At 34.9% G+C, this 17,594-nt stretch overlaps 1 protein-coding gene across 6 annotated transcripts in view; it reads right to left on the reverse strand.

Annotated features, from left to right (window-relative positions):
- Window positions 1-481: 481 nt before the first annotated feature.
- Window positions 482-17,594, reverse strand: part of LOC106879694 (neuronal acetylcholine receptor subunit alpha-10) — a 246,874-nt gene continuing 229,761 nt past the window's right edge. For 4 of the 6 annotated variants that reach the window (XM_052969788.2, XM_052969793.2, XM_089356911.1 and 1 more), the window contains 3 exons: window positions 13,778-13,864; window positions 3,533-3,648; window positions 482-1,319 (listed from right to left, as the gene is read on the reverse strand). In XM_052969788.2, coding sequence (XP_052825748.1) covers window positions 783-1,319; window positions 3,533-3,648; window positions 13,778-13,864 — 740 coding nt within the window. In that variant the 3' untranslated portion in view covers window positions 482-782. The remainder of the gene's footprint in view (window positions 1,320-3,532; window positions 3,649-13,777; window positions 13,865-17,594) is intronic. The other 2 variants (XM_052969815.2, XM_052969813.2) reach the window with 1 other exon arrangement.

Below are 17,594 nucleotides of genomic sequence, written 5' to 3' on the forward strand. Positions count from 1 at the left end.
GTGATAGTGGATTTTCATCGATGAGTTCTTGAAAATTGGTTATTTTCCCTAAAACTATATATGTTATATATATATATATATATATATATATATATATATATATATATATATATATATATACACATATGTATGTATATTCTGTCGTACACTGAATGTCCAGCTTACTTCTTTGCTAGTATCATTTTTTATCATTACTTAAAAAAAGATATATATATATATGATATAAAAGAACAAGTTTATATCTATTATTGCCTTACACCTTTTTCGGTGTATGGTGTCTGGTAGAGTGGCGCATATGCTTAGGTGAAATCAAATCCATGCGATGTCGTTTACCTTGTTCATTGTGGTTTGATAAAGTAAGTACCAGTTATGTATTTTGCTTCATTCAAAGGATTATACTCCACCCCTCCACACAAAAAATAGACATTCGTCGTCTTGTGTATGTTAGACATTATTAGTGTTAATACATTGTGTTGTGATCTTATTATAATGAATGCTTTTATTCGTATTTAGTTTATACTTTCCGTTATTGTTACATTTTATATTTCTACCGATTTTATTTTATTTTTTCTATTTTTAAAAATGTTTCATTTTTGTCGTGCTCCTTATCAACATCGTCATCGTCATCATCAATGTAGTCGTCGCCGTCGTTATCTTCATCATCGTCATCACCATATTTTATATTATCCATATTCATGTCACTCATTACGAATGTGCATTTGAGCTATTTGTTTTGTTTTGTTTTGTCTCGTTTTTTTTTCTCATCTGTGTTTCTGTCTGTTTTATAAATGGTAAGCGACTTTAGGAAATATAACCATGATAGATGCGACGATGCAAGAGAGATACATAAAAAAGAATATACGATCCAGAACTAAGGCCACGTGCTTCCATTCTCGGGCTATTATTTCGCCCGCTTCTTTTTCACTGACTTTGTCTGTCATTTCTTGCAGGTGTCTTCTAATTTCTTTAACATCACCTTCCAATGTATTAATTGCCTGCCAAGGGCCTTGATTTCCGTCATTACACTGTTGTTCAATATCAGAGGCCGGTGTTATAGCTGTTGCACCAGCAAGACTAGTTGTACCATTGACAATTGGCGCTAAAGCAGATGCTAAAATTGGGTTTCGGTTTCGAACCCAATTGTCTTCGGTTTGCATTTCGAAAGTTCCTACTTTGTCATATTTGATTTCTTGCATTTTTTTCCTATCTTTGCTTGATTTGCTATTTTTTCTTTTTCTACACCTCAGTGCCAGCAGCTCTTCTTTTGTGAGTAACTGTGTTTGCATGCAGAGCATTCGACCGAAAAAATCAACCATCACCTGGAAAAGAAAATATGGAAAGCTTAAATGCCATATATTCAATTATATGACATATATCCAAACAGTAACGCACAAACGTGTATACATTGAACAAAAACAAAAACTTCACTGTCCAAGGTGTTATTCTCGAAAGTTGATTCTAATTTTCACGTGTATCGTATACACATAATGGTTTCAAATTTTGGCACAGGGCCAGCAATTTTGGGGAAGGGAATAAGTCGATTACATTGATCCCAGTGCTCAACTAAGTCTTATTTTATCGACTTCTAAGGGATGAAAGGTAAAATCAACTTCAGTAGAATTTGAACAGAGAACATAAAACCGGACAAAATGCCGCTTAGTATCTTGTTAGGCATGCCTACGATTCTGCCAGCGCACCACCTTATAAATACACACAATATTAAAGATTTCTGACATTAAGGCACGAGCTGGTAGAAGCGTTATCATGCTGTAGCTCGACGTTCTAACTCCGCCGATGTTAGCTTTAGATTTCATCCTTTAGGAGTCGATAAAATAAGTACCAGTTGATCACTGATAGTTAAGTAACAGTTTGTAACGAAAGCTTTGTAAGCTTTGTAAGTAAATTTCTAGTTAGATGTAACGGTATTTAACTTCCCAATTCTATTTGAAATACGTCAAAATCAGATATATATATATCATTTCCTTTGAGATGTTGTAAATTTTATCATAACGGCATTTGTTGTATTGGCCCCATGTTCACTCCAAGCAAACAACCCATTCGTCTTGTTATTATTTATGAATTTCTAAAGGGAAATAGTGCAGGTGTAGCAGGAAAATCACTCCATAGCAGTTATGGTGATGGAGTAGTAACTGCAAGAACATGCAGTAGATTGCTTTTACGATTCAAAAACGAGGACTACGGGTTGTTAGATGAATTAACAGAGGGGCGCCCAAGTGGGTTGGATCTTGATATACTGGAAGCCACTGTTGACACAAACCTGGCTGCTACAGTTCCGAAACTAAGCACCGTTCATCATGAATCGGAAAGGCTTGGTAAAGTGTCGAAGGTTGGAAAATGGATCACGCAGACAATCGCAAACAAAGTGTTGACTGCTATGCATCATTGCTATCTCGTAAGCTGTAAATACCTCTTTTGGATAGAGTCATTACTGGAGGTGAATAATTGACACGTTATCATAATGGTAAGAAAAAAACATCTGCGTCTCATTCGTGGGGAAAAACCAAGTAAATTCTTCTAAGTGCATGGTTGGTTATGCGTGGAATAATTCATCTTGAGCTGCTAGACGATAACCAAGCAATAGCAGCTGATGTACAATGCCAACAGCTAACACATTTGAAAGTAGCTTTGCTGCAAAAACGTCCATCATTAACAAACATAACAGGAGCCATCGTGTGTCAAAGGTCTAAAAAATATGCCGGGAAAATTATGCATCACCCACCATATTCTAGAGATCTGCAAATTACCATGGTTTTGAAGTTTACAAAATCATTTAAATGGATTTAGACCTACTTGAAGAGCAGAAGTTGAAAATGAGTTACTTTCCTTTTTCACTTCTAAACCTAAAGAATTTATGAATGTGACATTAAAAAGCCGATTAACAGATGGAAAGATGTCATGGAGAAGAACGGTGATTATATAAATCAGATATTATTTTTAATTGTTTGCTAAAACTAAAGAGATATACTCTTTACTGTATAATTTAAAATATACTGTAAATAACAGATTTCTAACATTCACATACAGAGATGTAAATTTTTATTGGGGAGTATCATGTATCAAATTGACGCCAGAATGTGGCTAGAATATTAATGTATTTATAAAATATGATTCTAATTACATGTATCATGTACATATAAATAATAAACACTATTAAGCGCGAGGTAGATATATGTTATGAAGCTTACAAATTATCCATAAATTACCAGAGTTTAAACATTGACAGATAGTCATGACTATATTTGTCTTGTATGTTATTTAAACCGGAAAGTTGAAATATAAGATTAATGCCAGACGAAAACATTTACAAGAAAAGATCACTAGACAGTTCGTCTGTCATTCTAAATATCAGCTAATCCACACTGATTGTAATAAAATAGATATTGCATAATTAAACTTACGCATGTGCATAAAGTATATGTAAACACATGTATACTACATAACAGAGTTATACCTTTACAAACACCGATGATTGAAAGTACACGTACATAAAGATAGAAATAAACAGACAAACCTTTTTCACGATAGGTGGCACTCGAGATCGTGATCCGTGGAAATATAGATTGACCACAATGACGGACAAGAATGTGGACAGAGTGATAAGTATCATGTTTAGACAGTAGTAGGCTCCTGAAAATAGAATAAAACAAAGTCAAATCATATATACACAGGCATATATACATATATATATATATATATATATATATATATATATATATATTCTCCTTGTCTCCGTATTCTTTCTGTTGAAGAGCGTAGCTCGAAACGTCAAAGACTTTCCGTATTCCCGAGCGTCATACTAATATATACTTTTGTTATTTACTACACCACCTGTCCCCGTCTGTTGTTATTATTTGTATATTCTCCCATATATATATATATATATATATATATATATATATATATATATATATATACATAGGAGAATTTGATTTGGGATTTTTCAACTTTGTAATAGATTTATTCAAATAACAAAATCATTTCAGAGCTTATGGTCATGGCATATGCGGAAGATGCTTTTCACGATTCAAAAACGGAGACTACAGTCTACAAGATGAATCAAGAGAAAGGTGCCCAGAAGGGTTGGAGCCTGATGCACTGGAAGCCAGTATACGTATATATATATATATATATATATATATATATATATATATATATATATATATATATATATATATATATATATATATATATATATATATATCTGGAGGCCTTCTCAATTTCCAAAACTGAAATGTTTAGTCGGTGACCTCACGTGAGAAAACATGTTGGAGCCATAACCTTCTTCGCTTGCTGATTAGTGAACGTAAATCGTACATAAACTGACCGTTTTCGGACACAATCAGAACATATCTCCATCTCGCCCAGAAGGTATTTTAGCTTCGAAGAATTTCGTTTCACGAATTACTTTTCTGAATCTTGCTGACGAAATCTGTGTTCTTACCACCATTAGTAAAAAGGTTAGCTACCATGTGTGATGTGTTGCTTCCAAAACTGCCGGCCTTGTGCCATAATTTGAAATCAATATTACTCGTCTAGAAGGTATTGAGCTGGCAGCATCGTTAGCACACGGGACAAATATTTGGTCGCATTTAGTTTGTCTTGATGCTCTGAGTTCAAATGCCACCGGGGTCGACTTCATGTTTCATCCTTACAGGATCGTGAGCATCGTGGTCGACGTAATCTACTTATCCCTAAATTCCTCCTGGGTGGGTGGACTGTACCTTTCATCCTTGCGGCGTCGATAAAATAAGTCTCAGTCGAGCACTCTGGACATAATGCTTGGCGACATTTCGTCTGTCTGTATGTTTTGAGTCCTCCAAGGCCAACATTGCTTTTCATCCTTTTGGTGTGGAGAATATGTGTACCAGTTGAGCACCCGGGTCGATGTAATCGACTTACCCCTTCCCCCCTAAAATTGCTGGCTTTGTGCCAAGCTAGGAAAATACTATTACTCCCCTTAATTTTAAGTTAGAATCGGAAATGAAGCAGAAGCTCGAATCCAATTGGCAGAATTTCTCTGTTCAGATTTTCTCTCCAGTAAATTCATGTCCCGTCATTTCTGCTAATTCCCACTTCTCGACAGAGCGTAGCTCTGAGATTAGTGTCTCTTCCCAGGTCGAGTCACTCCCTATTGAAAGGTCACAGTACCGGTACTACAAACATATGATTAGAATGTGATAAGAACGATTCTCAAATATATTCTTGAAACCTAGGAGACCTAAGGGTAGAGCAAGATAAGATAATTGGGAATCCAGTCGTATTCTAATGACGGTTTCTTGTGAAACCTCAGGACTCTTTTCATACGACCCAGCCTGGAATAGTACGCGGAGATTGATTGATTGATTGATAGATAGATGGATGGATGGATGGATGGATGGATGGAAGGAAGGAAGGAGGGAAGGAAAGAAGGAAGGAAGGAAGGAAGGAAGGAAGGAAGGACGGGTGGATGGAATACTACAATAATTTTTCACGAATTTTACTATATGTAAAAACGTAATAATGATATATAGGCGGAAGCACGGGTCATGGGTACAGACATAGGTGCAGTGCTACGACGCTCGCTTTGCAACGGCGTGGCTTTGGGTCCAATCCCACGCACCTCCTTTGCCAAGTGTTTTCACTATAGCTCCAGAATTACCAACAATGCCTTCTGAGTGGATTAATTGATAGAGTCTGTGTGGAAGCCCATCATGTATGCATGTGTGACTTAGTGATCGTCCCCCACCACCGCTACATAATCTGTTTTGGCTGTTTACGTTCCCGTAACTTAGAGGTTCTCCAAAAACAAATGCTGGAGTCGATTTGCTCGGCTGAATTCTTCAAGTTGGTACCCCAGTATGGCCAGAGTCCAATGACTAAAACACATAAAAAGTAAAAGATAGCAGATTTATTTTACAATGGTTGCGTTTATTACATTAGCCAGCTTTTGAAATAATTTCTGCTTTGTATATACACTACATACATTTGAAGAGTTATTTATCATTTCCGAGAGACCAATATTTTTTTTATTTCAGAGTTTAGATTATTTCATATCTAAATATCCATAATTTTTTTGGCGCCAATTTCTTGCCGGTAAAATAAATGTTCAATTTAGACAGTTTTGTCATTAATCCACGTACTGTTCTTTTAGACTTACTAGAAGGAAAGAAAAGTCTTTTTCAGTCTTGAATAGTCGCTAATATAATGCATTGCATTCCCCAGATATTAAGTTTTTTAATAGTCATAATAACGTTGAACATAACTGTGCTGGGGGGGCGGTGCTCGACGAATTATAGACAGAAGGAAAATAAAAGCAAAAGCTGGTGATATTAGGATTTTCAAGATAAGCTTATTAAGAGGTTCTCATATAGTCCTAGCTATTAATGATAAATCGAATAATATATACAAATACATACATAGATACATTCATATATACACATACACACACACACGCACACACACACACACACACACACACTTAAGTCAGCAAATATACATGTATACATACGTACATCAGCTTCTCCCTCTCACTTTCTTACCTATGCGTGTATATATTTGTATGTATGTATTTACGTATATATATATATATATATATATATATATATATATATATATATATATATATATATATTGTGTTTCCATGTATGTGTGTGCGTGCGCGTGCACGTGTGTGTGTGTATGTATGTATGTATATATGTATGTATGTATGTATGTATGTAAATATAGATACGTATAACTATATTCAGATTCATAAACCCAATATCGCATACGATTAACATGAAATTCTCGATAATATATAGAATTAGTGTCAATTTTATCTCTGGTTGATGGTATTCAAGATATAGATATTAAATATATGTTTGCAAATAGATCTTCAGTCTACATATATCACAGCCTGAGTATATATAACCTTAGTGCAACCTCGCCATAACCCCTTTGTGTTTTGATGTATCTCAGCAGACATATCGTGCAATTATAATTGGTCTCTGTCTACTTGATTGCCGTTAATCTCTGTAAAATTATTAATACCAGTTCGTATATTTTACTAACTCGACACATGGAAGATACTGATCCGGATGAATATTTGTTTCAAATTTTTTAACACATGCCCAGCAATTTTAGTGAGTGACAGTTAGATGATAACATCGACCCTAGTACCCTACTGCTACTTATTTTATCAACTTCGAAAAGAGAAATGGCATATCGATCTCGTTGGAATTTGAACTCAAAAGGTAATAACTTGGAAGAAATACTCCTTAGCATTTTGTCCGATGCGCTAACGATTGTGTCAGATAGCCTTAGTAATCATATATTTTTTTGTTTCTACTACAGACACAAGGCCTAAATTTTGTGGGTGATGAGGATCGATTATATGAGATCCTCTGTGCAAATGGTACTTAATATATTGAGCCCCACGAAATTATAAATGCAAATTCGGCTTCAGCGGAATTTGAAAACAGAACGAAATGCGTCAGAAGAAATGCTGCTAAATATCTTGTGTGAAGTGCTAACAGTTCTGTTAGCCTTTATTGCTTCAAATTTTCGTAGAAATTCAGCAGTTTTGGGGAAGTGGGTATGTCTTTACCATCCACCCCTCGGATATCAACTAGTACTTTATTTTATCGATACCGGGAGGATGAAAGGAAAAACCAACCTCTAAGTTATGCGAACGCGGAAAGTGAAAAGCTGGAAGGAATTCCGCTAAGCATTTGGTTCGACGAATTAAAGTTCTGCGAACTGCCTGCCTTTATCCGGATGCATGTTATGATGAATACAGTAATGAAGAATGTGATAACAGCATAAATAGCTTCTTTTTTTTTTCATTTTTGCACATGCCCAGATATTTGAAGGGAATGGTTAGTCAATTAATTCAGTGCCCAGTATTTGACTAACACATTTTTGACTAAAATAGTAACAGTGTTTAACTAAAACCTCAGAGTAATATTGATTTCAAATTTTGACACAAGGCCAGCAATTTCGGGGGGCCAGCAATTTCGGGGAAGAGGGTAAGTTGGTTATTTCGGCCCTAGTGCTCAAATGGAATATATTTTATCAACTTTTAAAGGATGAAAAGTAAAGTTGACCTCGGCAGTATTTGAACTCAACGTAAAGATGGACGAAATGTCGCTAAGAATTTTGCCAGGCCTGCTAACGACTCTAAACATTTAGGGGAATGGCAAGTCGACACTAATATGCCATTGGTACCTATATCGACCGAGAAAAGGTGAAAGGCTAAATCAGCCTTGTCTGCATTTCAACTCAGAAATGAAATGCTAAGCACTTTGTGAGGCATGCCAACGATTCTGTCAGTTTACCGCCTTCCTTAAGACAGTAATAATAAGAATGATTTCAAAATTTAGCAGCAGACCACACTCTGAGGGGAGAGGAGCTATCGATAACATTGACTCGAATTAACGCAGTAGTACTTTCTTGAATTGAACCCGTAGAGCGAGAGGGAAAAATCAAAAGTCGGAAAACAATTCGGTATAGCTAAATAATCCAAAGAATTAAAATGCAAGAATACAAATACAGCTCATTTACCATTCTGATAGGTTCCCTCTTTTGTTTCGCCCATCCCGGCTAACTGTGACAAATCCTTCAGTGTAATCATCATACTGTTTCAAATTTTGTGACATGACAGAACGATTTAAAGAGAGGGGTTAGTCGATTGCATCAACCACAGTTCTTGACTTATACTTATTTTATCGATGCTGAAAGGATAAATAGCAAAGTTGACCTCGATGGTATTTCAACTAAGAATTTAAACTACCGAAAAGATTGCTGCCGTAAAACATTTTGTCCAATGCTCTAATTCTTCTATCAGTTAGCCTCTTTTGTAATTATAATCTTGTCTACGCTAGGCGCAAAGCCCGAAATTTTGGGGAAGGGGGCCAGTCAATTAGGTCGACCTCAGTACGCAACAGATACTTAATTTTTTGACCCCGAAAGGATGAAAGGCAAAGTCGATCACGGCGGAATTTGAACTCAGAACGTAAAGACAAACATTTCGACCGGCCTGTAAGGATGAAAAACAAAGTCAACCTCGACTGAACTTGAATTTAGAATGTAAAAACGTATGAAATTCTACTAAGCATTAGTTCCGGTGTGCTAATGATTCTGCCAGCTCACCAATAATGATAATGATGATTTTCAATTTTGGCATGAGACCAACAATTTCTGGAGAGGGGTAAGACGATTACAGCCACCCCAGTGTTTAACTGTTGCTTAATTTATCGAGCCCGAAAAGATAAAACGGAAAGTCGACTTCGCCGGAATTTGAACTCAGAAAGTAGCGACGGGCGAAATATCGCTAGGCATTCCGTCCAGCGCGCTAACGATTCTGCAACAAGAAGAAGAAGAAGAAGAAGAAGAATTTCTTAATTAGTAGACTGGATTTACCTATTGAGTGGTTGAGAGGTTTTTTTTTTTTTTAAACAGTAACTAAGTTTCTCATGACTATATCATGTGCAATTCTATGTTAGCTCGTACATGATTTTATATGCACATTTTTACGAGTGTGACCGTGCATGAACAAAGAATATTTCTAAGTTAATTCATATACTTTATACTATGTGACAATATTTATGCAACTCAATAAAAATTATCTGAAGAAAGAAATAATTAGGTGCCCACGTGATAAATCGTATATAATCCATGATTCAGATTTTGTACAGCGGACTGGAATAACAAGTAATATCTATTTATTATCAAAATGGAAGTGCTAGTCTGTATTATTTATAAGACAGAGAAAAACATGAACACCATAATTAAATTTCATCTCGTTTCATCTTTGTGCCGAGTTTAGAAAATATATGGTGTTTGTTTTAATTTAGGAAATTGTATTTAATATAATTGTCTCCTCTTGGTAGTGACAACAAAGACCTAATCCTAGGCAAGTACCATATAGTAAGATTTAGTTTTGAAATTGAAACCATAACGTTAAGATAGAAATAGAGTTATTGGTAGATAGATACATCATTTTGTAATTTATACAAAAAGTATTACGAGTTTAAAAATTAGAACGAAATATAAATGAGAAAAAGAAAGGAAAAATAATGAATGAATTAGGGATCAAAAGGGTAACATACGTACATACAGATAGACAGACTGATAGATAGATAGATAGATAGATAGATAGATAGATAGATAGATAGAAACATCCATACATACATGCATACATACATACATGCATGCATACATACATACATGCATACATACATACATACATACACACACATTCAGACTAACGCACCACAATCATACCCATATATTTATGATGTATGAATTCCTACATATATAACAGTGCGTAGGTTTGAATTGGGTATATATATATATATATATATATATATATATATATATATTACATGGAAAAATGCGATCATGAAAAGTAGTATTCTTAAGATTATAAACCTAGAAAAGTACGGGACAAGTTATTACACCTGTAAAAGTATAGGACAAACTATTACTTCAAATAAAGTAAAGAATAAGAAAATTTTACTTAAAATATTGCAGCAAAGAATGCTAGTTCTAATTTATCTCTCTTTACAGTTCTCATCTTTTAGATTTATTGTACAAAACTGTTCAGCTAATTTCTTATTCTTTACTTTACTTCAAGTAATAGTTTGTCCTATACTTTTACAGGTCCAATAACTTGTCCTCTACGTTTCCAGGTTTATAACCTTAAACATATTACTTTTCATGCACGCATTTTTCCATATAATCCATGATTTTTCCAGGCATTGTAGTTATAAGATAATTAATAATGTGTCAAGGATTCAGGATTTTACCTTATAAAATACTGCGTAGGTGGATACATTGGCTGCTATTTTTTAGCGTGTCGGGCAACCAAGTAAAGACGCTTTCATTGGTTTGATTGCGTGATGAAATTGTTTTACACATATATGTATAACATGCATATATATATCATCCTCAGAAGTTAGAGATTAAGTCAAAAACTGAGTTTCGTGTATTGGCACACGAATGTGTCCATTGTTGCTCAGTAACTTGTGACAAATTAACTTATAAAATACAAAATCTTGTCAAAAAGGTTAAGAGTAAACCCTGTCGTATGTCACACATTGTACCAGTATCGGAAGTTTCAAAGTGTTTAGTTAAACAAAATTAAAAAATAATCTGTACGCCAAATTGAATCGATTCGAAATGGATAAAATGCAAAGCCGACGTAATTTGAACTCAGAACATAAACACAGGCGAAATACCGTGAAGCACTTCGCCAGGCGCGACAACGTTACTGCCAGCACGCCGTCTTAGTTCGTCAGAATTCATTTTAGCAATATATTCTTTAATATTCTTATTGATAAGCATACTCCTTCACTCTCTTACACGAAATTTCGTGGTATTTACCCCCATAACTTTTCTTCCACTAAATTTTGTTCAATGCGACTAACGACTCTCAATTCCTCATACATTTTTCTATCATTTAAGCCTAAGAAAAGTATACTTTTATTTTAAAATGAAAGAGTTTATGTTAATTGAAGGTGAATAGGTGCCTTGCTTCCCCCCTTTTTACTATTGAATCAAATCCCAAACTATTTATGCCAAACTGTAGCTGAGGATGTGTCCTCTTTCAGACTGTTAACAGTTTGCAATTTATTTGAGAACTGAATTAGCGGTGAAGCTTGGAAGCTGCTGCGATTGACGAAATGGTGGACTTAAGAATAAATTCAGCCACTATCGTGGTTGAATGATATATATATATATATATATATATATATATATACTGGAGGCACACCTTTTTTCCTGTTTCTGTTTTATCTGTATTTCAAAGGGCCAGCTTTGTCACATTCTGTGTCACGCTGAATCTCCCCGAGGTCTACGTTAAGGGTACACATATCTGGGGAGTACTCAGCCACTTGCATGTTACTTTCACGAGCAGGCTGTTCCATTGATCGGATCAACTTGAACCCCCATTGTCGTAACCGACGGAGTGGCACAATATATATATATATACACACACAGCGACAGACAGATAGAGAAACAGTTGAAAGAACGGTAATGGTGAGGATGTACATTAAATATGGATCACTAGCTAGCTGTCAAGTTACATTTTAAAACTTTGCAAGCTATAGACACAGTTAACTTGATCAAAGCTTTCTTGCATATCGTATGACATTTACAACTTTCAATGCCTGTCTTCTTATGTTTGTCGCTTTGTGTTGTATGTGTCAATAATAATCGCCAGACATCATAAGATTAATCTATGTAGAAGAGTTGACAGTTGACCCATGAATCTGCATAGGTTAATGAATGCAACTGATATATAGGCGACTTTACAAACACCGTTAAATATGATTTATGTTGCTATGTTAGCGAGTCTGCGAGATGATTTCGATTTTCATTTAAACCTCCTTTCCAGCCTGCTACCATGTTATATGCATGAAGACCACGATTTAAAACTTAAACATGGGACTACAAATATTTTGATTAGCACACACTTGAATCTACTTGCAAATAAATACTGATTCCTTGAAAAGAAAATTGGCATTTATGAAGGTGGATACAGACCAATTAAATTTGAGACAGTTTTAATTACTGTTAATCTTTTTAGGGAAGAGATAGACAAAATAACATATTCTTAAGTAAGTCTTAAAGACTAGGTGTCTACAAGGAAAATGCGGATTATAGACTTCATGTTAAAACTATTATCAAATGTCAGCTTTTTACACTCAAAAAATAAAGTTGATAGCAAATACACACTTGGGACTCGGCTAATATATGTGCCCCAATGACAGATGCAGGAGTCTTGATACCTAAATGCAATTGGCATATTCTTCAGATTTAAAGAAATGTAAGAATAAATTCAAACTCAATAAAATACGAGAAGAAGGAAAGAGAAGTTTGGATTAGATCATCTAAGTAGCATCGATTAAGTTTAAATGGAGACGATTTCTGACATATTTCAGCGGTGTAAAATAGGGGAAAGGGCATTAATCTGAAGCCAAGTAAAATTTCCGATCATGATTTGCTATATTTCAAAACTTTAGGGTTCACAAGCACTAAATACTTCTTGCTGAACTTTCAGGAATTTTATTTCCGCAGTTTTGTTCTTAATATTCATTACGTTCCTGTCGGTGCATTGGTTTCGATGGCTCGTTCAATTTGTTGACGTTTCGCGTCAAGGAGTGATTCGTTGCATTGTATTTTAACTGAAACGGAATCAAATTTTCATGTGGTCATATGCAAAGAGCAATTCAAGTGTTCAAATATACAGGAAACCAAGAAAGCATTCGGTAATCTTCCAGAAACTTAGCTCCTTTTTAAAACTTATTTATAATGCAAGAAAATTTTGTGATTTGAGATTTAAATCGAATCGTTGAGACGTGTAAAGAATATAAACTGCCGGTATCACGAAAGACAACGTGAAACAATTTCAATAATTTAGCGAAATTTGTTCTGTTTCTCGAAATTTATGTAATTAAAGAATTAATCATGAACATCCAAGAACTACGAATAAAAAGATTAACATTATGGAATATCAGCGTTGTGCAACTGAAACTTTTAACATTATGCAATTATATGTTTTACTTGAGACACAAATATGGCAGGATCCTGAAGAACTCATTTATGTACTTCGAGCGAACCTTGTCTGTGACACAGTTGCGGCTGCTGTTCGAGCTTAAATCATTCCGCGGATGACATGCTGGAAGCATGAGGGTTACAGCTTGTCTTTTACCACTTTTGAAATAAATGGCTGTGCTCTCACTTTGATTAAGAATCGATAAGTAAATAATTCGAAAAAGGAAAAAAGTAGACTCACCAATTAGTGGAATTGCTGAGGCTGCAGGTGGTGTTGACTCTGCTAATAGTAATAGCAATACGAAGAAGGCAACAAATATATTCATCCCTTTGAAAAAAAAAACGGGTCATTGATCAATATAGTTAGACAGACATATATTTTAATACAAGATGCTAAATTAGTTATATCAAATTACTTATATCGTATCGTCTTGCTTCATATCAACTGTATTGTAATTTATTCTTCAATAGTAGTTTGTTTTTTATTAGATAAGTCGATCTGAGTGAGACGATCTTGATTATTAAAACTTTATGAAGAGAATTATTTGAAGATTATTTGACTTAACTAATTTAAACTGCATTTAGTTTCAATAAAAGTTAAATTGCAATCATGACAGAATTATTTCAAGTCAACCAGAAAATTCAACAAGATGTGAAATGTTTTCTAGCGTAAAGACGAGACTTTATCCAAATATAATGGTAGACATGATGCCCTTGTTTTCTTATATATCTCCTAATACTTTATTTGAGATTAACTGAAATTATCGAGGGCGGATACAAAGTTTGCTTCAGGACCCAATGCATTCCATATGTGCCCCCATTGCATTCGCCTAACTTTCACACATACGCAAATATGAATATCACCGTTGGTAGTGAAACTGTGAACTGTCCATTGCAATATAGTTACCAACGTCGTTGCTGTTCATAAATTCCTATCTTTTATCTTTCATCTTTTATTACGGGCATGTTGGGACAATGCCTTGAATAATTTTTTACTCGAACGAATCGACCCCAGGGCCTACTTTTTTAAAGGATAGCTCCTAACTTATCGATTCTCTTGCTGAACCGCTAAGTTACAGGGGCGAAAACGCACCAACACTGGTTGCCAAGCGATGGTGGGGGACGAACAGAAAAACACACAACCATAGTTATACACAGATTCATATGACAGGCTTCTTTCGTTTTCAGTCCACTAAATTCACTCACGAGGCTTTGGTCGACCTGCGTTTATAGTAAAAGACACTTGTCCAAAGTGCCACGCACCGAGATTGAACCAGGAACCATATGGTTGTGAAGCAAACTTCTTACCACACAGTACAAAGAATGATTATTTTGTGTAAAATGGCTGCAAGAAGAAACTGTAATATGCTCATATATTTGGCTTACAGAGTAGTTATAGCTATTCTAAGCCATTAAATACAATAAAGACGAAAAATTCCTCAGAGGATGGACGTAAAAAACTTACACATTTCGCAGTGTGATTAAATACGAGCATGAAAAATGATTCGCTACATTTACAAAAAACATTAAACCATATATATATATATATGACGATCTTGTTTTAGTTTCTGTCAACCAAATCCACTCGCAAGGATCTGGTCAGCGTGAGACTATAGTAGAAGACACTTGCCCATGGTGCCACGCAGTGGGAGTGAACCCGGAACCACGTGGTTGGGAAACAAGCCTCTTACTACACACCTACGCCTGAGCCTATATACAAATGTGTATGTATGTATATATGTATGTATGTATGTATGTATCTCCCCTTTTTCTTAGCTCCCCTGTGTGAACTTTCTGTCCGGCAGTCGCCATATAGATCGCTGACCACTACATTTAAATTTTTTTCTCCTTCTTTTTCTCCTTATTTCTTTCTGTTAAAGAGCGTAGCTCGAAACGTTAAAGACTTTCTCTATTCCCGAGCGTTAAACTAATACATCCTTTTGTTGTTTACACCACCTGTCCTCGTCTGTTGTTGTTTTTTTTTCGTAAATTCTCCCATTTATATATATATATATATATATATATATAAACAATTGCAGTGTGGAAGATGTTTGTTAGCCATTTAAGAACACACAAAAACGTTAGTTCCACTGCGACATTTAATTTGTGTCAAAATATGTTCGTCGCTTTGAAACCGCGACCTGTTCACTGACTGAACTTTGTGCTGCATATTCAAGTATATTTGCATGCATGCATGAACCTTCTGTGTACATATAAGTATATACTATACTGCATACATACATACATACATACATACATACATACATACATACATACATACATACATACATACATACATGTGTATGTACATAGTATCTGTCGATTGAGCAAGTAGCGATAGATTACAGAATTCAATATATAACGCTAGAATATTCTTTAGTAAATTTGTACTGAATGGTCCCAAATATCAGTACTTTGGATGTCTACTCATCACTATTGCAGTTGACAATCTGCAGCTGTTGCCTCTTTAATCCTGGACTATTTAAACATTTTGTCATGCATTATATGAAAGCACACAGGTAATACACTTTCCTCAATATTAACAATTTAGCGTGTAAACTTTTTGCTAGTTTTATCATAGTGCACTACCATATGAAACAGACTTAAGAATAGCTGTGTGGTAAGTAGCTTGCTTACGAACCACATGGTTTCGTGTTCAGTCTCACTGCGTGGCACCTTGGGCAAGTGTCTTCAACTATAGCCTCGGGCCAACCAAAGCCTTGTGAGTGGATTTGGTTGACGGAAACTGAAAGAAGCCCGTCGAGTATATGTATATATGTATATATACATACATATATATATATATATATATATATATATATATATATATATATATATATATATATATATACATACATATGTGTGTGTGTGTGTGTGTGTGTGTGTGTGTGTGTGTGTATGTGTGTGTGTGTGTGTGTTTGTTCCCCACCATCGCTTGACAACCGATGCTGGTGTGTTTACGTCCCCGTAACCTAGCGGTTCGGCAAAAAAGAGACCGATAGAATAAGTACTAGGCTTACAAAAAATAAGTCCTGGGGTCGATTTGCTCGACTAAAGGTGGTGCTCCAGCATGGCCACAGTCAAATGACTGAAACAAGTAAATGAGTAAAAGAGATAAATAAGCTTTTAACTAAAGTCAATCAAGTAAATGTAGATTTTTTGTGAAAATTGCCTTGTGGGCTATTTTTGGTTGGGAAATTCGGTAGTTTATATCGGAAAAGTTGAAGCCAAAAGCAGCCATGAAGGAAAAAAATATACTACTGAAAATACTAAGTTGATAATTAGAAATTGATACCATAATTATAAATATTTATTTGACAGTCTTTATAAAGAGCTATGATGTCAAAATTATCCTTGTTCTTAATGGGACATCTCCATCGAAATTCAAAATTACTTGTTAGGTTTGGCATAAAGCAGAAGCCCACAGCAATGTTAAACTCTGATCCAAATTAGAGCGTGATGTTGTTTGAGCGAGAAAATAAGGATTCCATTCCAAAATAGAAATCGATTGGATGAGATAATAGAATTGTGAGCAGCCTTTACACAGAAAGCTAAGAGTCATTCGTGTAATCAGTAACCTAATTGACTTTCGGAGTGTTCCAGCGGAATTAAGAATAGTTTGAGAATAACATCCTTTTGATGTCATGCAATGATTTTGAAAGAACGAGGAAAGATTTATATAATCTCACTTTCTAGAAAGGCAAGAAATTAAAAACATGATTTCCAACAGCAGTTACTTTACAAATTAACGCATACTTAAATTTATTTATTAAAAAACATTAATATGAACGTTTTTCCTGTATGATTTCGCATAATATTCGAAAGCATTTTCGAACATTCACCAGTATTAAAGCCTCAGCGAATCTCGCTGTAGTAGCCTTTTGAAACCATTGAGTTAATGTATGGTTCTGCGTGTGTGGGTGTGGGTGTCTGTACGAATGTATGCCTGCATGCTCCCATGTATATATGCGTATATATATACATATATATATATATATATATATATATATATATATATATATATATATATATATATATATATATATATATATATATAT

This window comes from Octopus bimaculoides, chromosome 1 (assembly GCF_046866305.1).
Source record: "Octopus bimaculoides isolate indiv1 chromosome 1, ASM4686630v1, whole genome shotgun sequence".
In the NCBI taxonomy this organism is placed as follows: Eukaryota; Metazoa; Mollusca; class Cephalopoda; order Octopoda; family Octopodidae; genus Octopus; species Octopus bimaculoides.